The sequence below is a fragment of the Castor canadensis genome, chromosome 19 (assembly GCF_047511655.1).
Source record: "Castor canadensis chromosome 19, mCasCan1.hap1v2, whole genome shotgun sequence".
Lineage (NCBI taxonomy): Eukaryota > Metazoa > Chordata > Mammalia > Rodentia > Castoridae > Castor > Castor canadensis.
The window spans coordinates 7,368,229-7,376,327 of NC_133404.1; the positions used below are offsets into that span (position 1 = coordinate 7,368,229).

The 8,099-nt window shown below is 58.3% G+C and overlaps 1 protein-coding gene across 1 annotated transcript; it reads right to left on the reverse strand.

The window, feature by feature from the left end:
• Nucleotides 1-972: 972 nt before the first annotated feature.
• Nucleotides 973-5,958, reverse strand: Isl2 (ISL LIM homeobox 2). Its single transcript, XM_020160399.2, has 6 exons — nucleotides 5,901-5,958; nucleotides 4,833-5,022; nucleotides 4,266-4,528; nucleotides 2,277-2,560; nucleotides 1,498-1,665; nucleotides 973-1,112 (listed from the first exon to the last, which is right to left on the reverse strand). The coding sequence occupies exons 1-6, from the start codon at nucleotides 5,956-5,958 to the stop codon at nucleotides 996-998; spliced, it is 1,080 nt and encodes a 359-aa protein (XP_020015988.1). The 3' UTR covers nucleotides 973-995.
• Between the last annotated feature and the right edge of the window lie 2,141 nt (nucleotides 5,959-8,099).

Sequence of the window (8,099 nt, forward strand, 5' to 3'; positions counted from 1 at the left end):
CGGAATCGTCTGGGAGCTCACGCGCCGCGCAGGGCGCGCGACTCGGCCCCGCCCCCGCCCACCGCGACGTCCAATCCCTGCGGGCCCCGCCCCTTTCCACGCCCCCTTCGCCGCGGGAGCACGCGGGCCAGCGGCGCGCAAGGCGCGGGCGCGAGCCGCGGGGCCCTGCGCCCACCCGGGCTCCCGATTCCGACTCTGCGGTGACTTACTTAGGTGGGACAAGACAAATGTGAAGTTGCGTTCGTCCAGCATCCCGCTGCGCCAACAGCACACAGGTGCAGCCTGGCATCGGGTTATTATTTTTTTATTAAGATCAAAATATTCGTCCCACTTCTGAACTGGCTGTTCTCACAATAAATAACAATAACTTACGTTCGTTTGTTCGGCAAAGGCTCACACACTCTGTCCTCCGTCGACTGATAATTTAAGACATTTTAAAGGAAAGTCTCGCTTCTACTTTTTCCCAGCAATCATGCGCTTCGAGGGGGTTGAGTGTCTGTTCCTTGGGATTATTGTCCCCGGGCCCTTCCCTGCTAGAGCCCCGGGCAGCGCGGGGCCGGTGGCGGGGACAGGAGACCGCCCCGGCTGGCCCCGCGCGGGAACGTCCTGCGGGTTCTCCACGCCCACGGGGTGCGGGGACGGGTGGGGGCGCGCAGAGGCGGGGTGGCGGCCGCCACGCGAGCGCGGAGAGGAGAGGGCAGAGCTAACCCTAGTAAAGGCCAAATTCTGGTTTTGAAAAAGAAAAAAATACAAGTCCTCGGAGCAGGGGTCTCCAGTCTTGGTGGAAGCAGGTTGCGCCCTGGCGCTTTGGCTGTCCTGACCGTTTGTGTTGTTTTTTTGGTTTTTTTGGGTTTTGTTTTTTTTTCTCGATCTCTCTCTTTAAATAATAATAATTACAAAGGCGAGAGAGTTTTCGGAGCTGGAATGCCTGAGCATGGGAGAGTCTCATGCAGGGAGCATGCGAGGTCCGCGGGCTGGCAGGGCGGGGGTCCCCCTCACGTCTCCACGGGACTCGGCACCATACTGTTGGGGGTGTCCGGGAGCTGCGAGGACAGGGAGGTCACGTCGCTGCCAGAGGAGTTGCCTAGGGAGCCGGACTCGGAGAAGGAGACCTAGGGCGCCGGAGACATGAGAAAGGAGCGGGTGACGGCTCGCTCGAGCTGCTGCTCCCGGGTCACCTGCCCCGAGTGGGGGAGTGTCCCTTAGGGGATCAGCTGCCAGCTGAGAGGGAACCTGGCGCAGGGGGAGGTCAGGTCCCCAGGTGCCCGCAGGAGGAGTAGGGCGGTGGCCGCTGCCTCTCCAGTGGCGCTTTAATCCCAGTAGTCCTGATTTAGGGGCGTTGTGAGCTGGGGTGAGGTGCAGGCCCTGCACTGCACGCGCCCCCGGTGACCCAGGACTGGCCGGCAGCTCTGCCTCCCACGGGAAGCCCCCCCCTCCTTCCCGCCTCGGCTAAGAGGCTCAAGTCCCCCCCTCCGAGTCCCGAGTTCTGGGCCTCACCAGCTGCTGGAAGGCGGGTTGGTCCAGGTCGCTCTGGAGCGCGAAGTCGCTGAGCGCTTTCCACGGCGGCTGGTACGTCTGCACCTCCACTGCGCTGCCCTGCACCGCGCTCTCGTGGCGGATGGGGCTGCCCGCCACCAGGGGCGTCCCGGTCAGTCCCTGGAGGCTCTGCGGGCCAAGCCGAAGGCGCAGGGCAATCGAGTTAGGTCATGCCTTTTCCACCACTTTGGAGTGGGGCCCCAGGCTTTGGGGAGTGATTTGGTACCTGTATTATTTGGGAGGGAGGCGCCCGCCCTACTGTACACGGAAATCAGCGCCCCTTGCCCACAGGTCCTGCAAACCCGCCACCAGGGCGGGCAGCCAATCACAGGGCAAGAGAAGGGGACGCCTGAGCTCCCATCCCAACCCACGTATGCAAGGAAAAGTGTTCAAACTGAGTCATGCCGGGGAGGAAAACGACAACACCCGCCGGCTCGAAAATCGGGCGCGACACCCAACCATGCCACCTGGGTTCCTCTCTGCACCCACGACCCCCAACTCCATTGCCACGGGACGAAGAAGACCTCCCACTTCCGACACCATAATTAGGAAGCCTTGAACTCCAAGGCAAGCCTGGCTCTGGGTTTGCGTTGCTCTGCAGGCACAAATACATGCTTTTTGGAAAACCCAGTCGCCCCCCCCCACCCGCTCCCCAAGTCCTCCCAGAAAAGGGCACGCGATGCCGGGGTGGTGCCCCGAAGCCCCATCCGTCCCGCTCCCGCGGCCGCGCAGCCCCTCACCGTCTTGTCGTTGTGCTGCTGCTGCTGCAGCTGCTTCATGAGGATGGATTTCTTCTTGTCCTTGCAGCGCTTGTTCTGGAACCAGACGCGGATGACCCGCGGGCTCAGGCCGGTCATCTCCACCAGCTGCTCCTTCATGAGCGCGTCGGGCCGGGGGTTGGCGGCGTAGCAGGTCCGCAGAGTGTGCAGCTGCTTCTCGTTGAGCACAGTCCGCACGCGGGTCGTCTTCTCCGTCTGCTTGTGCACGTGCGGGCGCAGCGAGGGCTGTCGGCCCGACCCGGGGTCTGCGAGGACAGCGGAGGGCGAGAGGTGACCCAAGGGCCGCCACTCACTCTCCCGGAGACCAGTCTTGGGGCGGCCGACTCCCCCGGGGCCCGATTTCGTTTCTCTTTTATTCTGTGTATTTCGCTATTGTTCGGCTCGCTCCCCATCCTTTCGCCCCACCCGGAGGGAGCCACGCGTTTTCCCCTTCCCCGGGATCCCAGGCGGGGCTGACCCCGCAGCGATCGCCCCGGAGCGCGAGCGAGGCTCGGGAGCTCGGCTCTAGGCCGCTGCGGGACGGGAGTGGCTGCTCGGGGCTCTAACTCCTGCAATCCCCCGACCCCAGGAGGGCCTGGCAGGACGAGCAAAGCCCTCCGGAAGAAGTGGAGTCTCAGAGCAAGAGGTAGGAGGCACGCCCAGGACTCTGGAGGAGGAAAGGGGCCCACGCGGATCCGAGCCGCGGCGCCACTCGAGGAGTAAGAGACTTGTCTCCCGCCCCGGGGGGCCTGCGAGGGCCCTGCCGGCTGACTAGGTGTCCGCTGCAACAGGGTCGTGCCTGTGTCTGCGAGATCCCGACTAGGGAATGCACGGGCCTCTGGGGCCCAGACAGTGTCTTCCCTGCCTGCCCTGGGCTTTAGCCCGGTCTCCTCCCTCTAGGCTCCAGGTTCCCCCGGTCCAGCGGCTGGGGCCGCTCACTTTCCCCTTGCTTGGCCTCGGGTTCCCTGCAGCCCGGCAAACTGCCCGATTCCTGCAACCCGCAGGGGAGCCCCTCCAGGATCCTATATAGGATCCCTAACCTGCTTCGTTCTGATCCACATCCAACCTGGTTTGTACACCACGTATACATACATGCTGCACGGTTTACGTTCACGCACTCCTGAAGACACTGGTGGGTCTGTATAAACATTTACAAATAGCCCAGCCAGCCCAATTTCCTCACTCGATAGGGAGGAAACGGAGATCTCGAGAGCGGAGGAGCACTGCAAGGCTGCACAGCACTGAAAGGCTCAGATCTGTGCTGCAGGCCTCGGCTCCTGCGGCTGAGGTTCAACTGTTCTCGCCCTCTCCACCTGCCTGTGGTTTACACTCAGACCCCAATCTTTGGACAGCTCGTGGATGGGACTCTGTACACCCTGGGGAGGGTTTTCTTGATACGGGGTCCACTGTGCCTTTATAGTCCTTCCCCACCCAAGAAGTGCTTGACTAAATTGGTCATCAGACTGCACCTCAAAACACAGACACAGACGCGCCTCTTTGTTGGGTGGCCGGCCTTCTTCGGTGGGCTCCTGGCTGCCTGCGCGCTGCCCAGTTCCCAGTGGGAAGCTGTATTACGTACATACATACCCAGGCAAACCTAGATTTCCCCTCCAAGAAAGATACAAGAATTCCCAACTCAAGTACCCCAGACATGCACCACTCAAGAGTCCCTGTCGTCACTCATTCTCCTGCTCCTTGCATAGAGAATTTGTGTCCCACACATTCGGGGTCAGTGAGAACACAGTTCCCCATAATTTCCAAGCTCCCTCAGTCGTACGCATGCAGCATCTCTCTGGGGCAAGCGAACACACAACCGGGGCCCCAGCACACAGTTCTGCGTTCAAACAGAAAACCACGATCCGGGCAGACGGAACTGCATACAAGCGACAGCTTCTGGCCGGGAGCACTGCACCCCGCTACCCTCACGGCTGACCCCGGCGTGGTGGCACAAGACCGGAGCGCGCGGCTTACCTGGCAGATGCAGGCCGCGGGCGCCGGGGAGCGGGCCGGGGCTGCGCGGGCTGCCGGCCGCCGCACGCTCGAGCAGGAGGCCGTGGTCAGCCCGGCACAGCAGCTCGTGTTCCCTCAGCGAGAACTCGTCTCCCGGCAGCAGCTGGCGGCTGCACACGGAGCAGCGGAAGCACTCGATGTGGTACACGCTGTCCCGCGCCCGCATCACCAGGTCGCTGCTGCTGAAACCCACCTGGCACTTGGCGCACTTGATGCCGAACAGCCTGCGGGCCCAAGGCGCGGGAGGTGTCAGCGCGGGGCCGGCAGCCGCCCTCGCCCCCCAAGCTGCCACCGCCTGCGGGTGCGCCCAGAACGCTTTGTTGCCCAGTGCGAGGCTGCGGGGACATGCTTGCGGGGGGTTCGGGGCCCGGAGACGCGCCACCGCAAGCGGTTGGGGTGAAGATGGCTTTCTCTTTCCCCATCCCCGCGGGAGCGCGCCGCTGAGCAGCCATCCCCCGAGCGCTGGCCCCGGTCACGGCCATGGTCACGGAGGGCGGTGGCCGAATCCCTTGCTCCCGGCGGCCTCACCTGACGTAGTCCCGCTTGCAGTAGGTCTTCCCGTCTCTCACGAAGCACGTGCACGTCTCATCTAGGTACTGGCTGCACTCGGCGCACTTGAGGCAGGCGGCGTGCCACTCGAGATCAGGAGACACCCGGAGGATAAACTGGTCGTGGATCTGACTCCCGCAGCCCACGCACATGGCCGTCCCGAGCTTCTCTGCAGGGGAAGAGCGCAGGGCCCGCGTCAGGCCTGGCTGCCCGGATCCGGATCCGGGCCGACCTCGGCCACTCCTGCCCCAACCCGAAACCCACTTGCTCTCTCTGTCTTTCAAGAAGTGCGACCACAGGAAAAGAGGAGCATTCTAAACGTCCAGAAAATTGGGAACGAAAAAAACCAAAATCTTCTGGTTGTGTGAAGGCTTTTCGTCTCCCCTTCCAAATATTTTCGTTATCACATTCGTTGAACACAATTGTGCCCGGTACATCTTGTAACAGCGACAACGGGAAGATGACACGAAAAGGTAAAAAATACACAGTTAAGCACCGGGGACGCCTGAGCATCAGCACTGCTGGGTGATGTCCCGAGCATTTCCGCCCGCACCCTCCCACCCACGGCGACCCCCTCCCGTCCCATCACCGACACATCAGCTTTCAGCCGAGTCGGCGCTCATCTTCTCTGACACTGCTTAATTCAAATATCTCCGATCAAGCGAGAGAAATCTTTCTAGCTTTGGAAGACTTGAAAGACAAGCAAAGAAACCAAAACAAAACAACAAAAAACCCACTCCCTAAATCAAACCTAATTATCTTAGCGCAAAACAGAAGCAGAATTCACAGCCTGAGGTCAGCCTAACGGACTTGGGGAAAAAAATGTCTAATTATAAAAATAAAACAACAGGATTCCGAAGCATAAGCAGCCCTGCAGGAGAAATGCATTCAGTTTATATTCTCGCCTCAAGTATTCTGCCAAATAGAAGCCACTTGTAGAATCCGCTAAAACATTCTTCTGCATTAGAAATATTGCATATTAAGCACAAGCAAACACACCCACACTGAGAGAGAGAGAGAGAGAGAGAGAGAGAGAGAAGGACTTACTCTTGGAATGATCCCCCATAGCACCCAGAAAAGGATAATGGAAAATAATATCCACCATGCAGAAACTGATGTGCGCAAAGTATGCGACCCGGGGCAGGAGGACGAGGGTCTCGCGCCCAGCCTCGGCTCTTTGCTAACTAACTCCTCCTGCCCCGCGGAGTTGGAGGAGCGATTTCGCACCGGCCCGCACGCAGCATGACGTCAGTACGCACTCGCCCCGGGCTGGAGCTGGGGGCGGGACCCGCGGCGTCACCAAGCTTCCCCAGAACCGCTGGGGATGCGGGGGAGGTGATGGAGACCAGGAGGCTGATGGGCGGGGTGCATTAGGGAGGAAAGCGGGAGTGAAGGCAGATTGGCTGGAAGGAGAGGGGTAAATCCTGATTGGCTGCGAGTGAACAATGGAGCGCAGCCCCCTCCCCCGAAATCTACAAGGATCCTCTCTCCAACCTCGGGTCGGGCAATCCCGGCTGGACCCTGCGTCACCGCCAAGCTGGCTCCGCGGCCGCTGCAGCGCGGAGCTTCCTCTGGACTTGCCGGGCGGTTTCCCTAGTGGAGCCATAACAGGGTGATGGATACCTGGGGATGGATGGGAGGCGCTCCCTTTAAAAGCGCTTTCTTTTACAAATTAAAAAAAAATTTAATCCATTCTCGGGACGAAAGGGATATGGGAAAGGCGGATCATTTTTAAACGAGACCATCATCGTCCAGTCGCTCACCTTTCTCCTCTCGTGAGCCTTTTTTTTCAGGGTCCAAGCAGGAGAGAGAGGTTAGGGAATGGCCACCTAGATTTGGATAAACTGTTTGCAGACGCCCCCACCCGCGCAGCCCGAACAAAACTTCGAGTTGGAGGTGGGCAGCGCCAGAACGCAGAATCCAGGGGCTCTCACGGGGGCAGGTTCTGATTCGATCCTGTGGCAGCAGCTACTGCTGCTGCTTCTCCTCCTCCTTCTCCTTTTTCTCCTCCTCCCCTCCTCCTCCTGCCTCATCTTTTTGTTGCTTTTTAGTTGCTTTTTAGTTTGTTTTTTAATTTGACCCCGACTCCCTCCATCCTTTCTCCATTCAATTGCGTACCTCCTTCTAGGAACGCTGCTGAAATCGAATAAATTATTTTTACGAATAATTTATTCGTAAATAAATTATTTTTACGAACTCTGTTGTTCCATTTCACAAACCAACTGAAATAATCAGAAACAAAAGTGGCGCGCAGGGTAACTATCTGTGCAGTGGCTTCTCAGTCCTTAGAAAACCAGAGACTTCTAAGGAGAGTCTAGGCATTTTGTTTCCTTCACAAAAATCGCTGTGGATTTTGTTTGAAAGGGTTCAAAGACCGGCCCGTAAATTATAAAAACTATTCATTTACCGTGGTGTCCCTTGTGGGATTCCCATAAAAAGGCGTACTTGAGGCGCACCTGGGTGGGGCGCGGGTGGGGGCAAAGTGTCTCCACCGAGTCCCAGATCTTCGCCCAGATCTCCGCGGGCCAGCAAATAACTTGGGGCTGTGGGTCCAAGCTCCGGGCTGCTCCCCGGAAATGAGTGCAGCCGAGGCCGCAGGAAGAGGCTTTGCAAGAAGCAGGGCTGGGCCCTGCGTGCGCACTGAAATGACTACTTGGAGATGCTTCCCCGCACAATTCACCCCGCCTCCACCTTTTGCCCATCAGGTTTTTTGTTGTTGTTGTTGTCGTTGTTGTTTGTCACAACCTACAACAGGCTAGTTGGTCACTAGAGCCCCAACTAGTGACTAGAGCCCTTGAGCACATGTAGGGCGTTTACATAAATGTGTCTGTGCAAATAAATGGAGAAGAGGGCTCAATGTCAACACCAGGCCACTCGTTTTAATGCTACTTTCCTCATCTGAAAAATGTGGTACAGTTATAATAGCTATCTCTGCTTAGTAAAAATTAAGTAGGTGTCTTCTGAAAATGCCTTAGAATAATACCTTGCACATGATAAGTGTTCAGTGCATGTAAACTGTGACAGTTGTCATTATAGTTGTGTCTGAGTTGGAAGCTTATACTACACGTTCCTTTCCTGTGTGTTGTGCCCCGGGTGGGTCTGGGCGTGGAGGAGAAATCAAACATATAGCTGCAGGTCATGATTTCTTTGTGTATTTGATGTGTGCCCATTCTGTGTGTCTGCTGTATGGATGGGGGTGTCTCTGGGCCAGTGTGCTCTGGGCCTGGGCTCTGTTTACAGGTGATG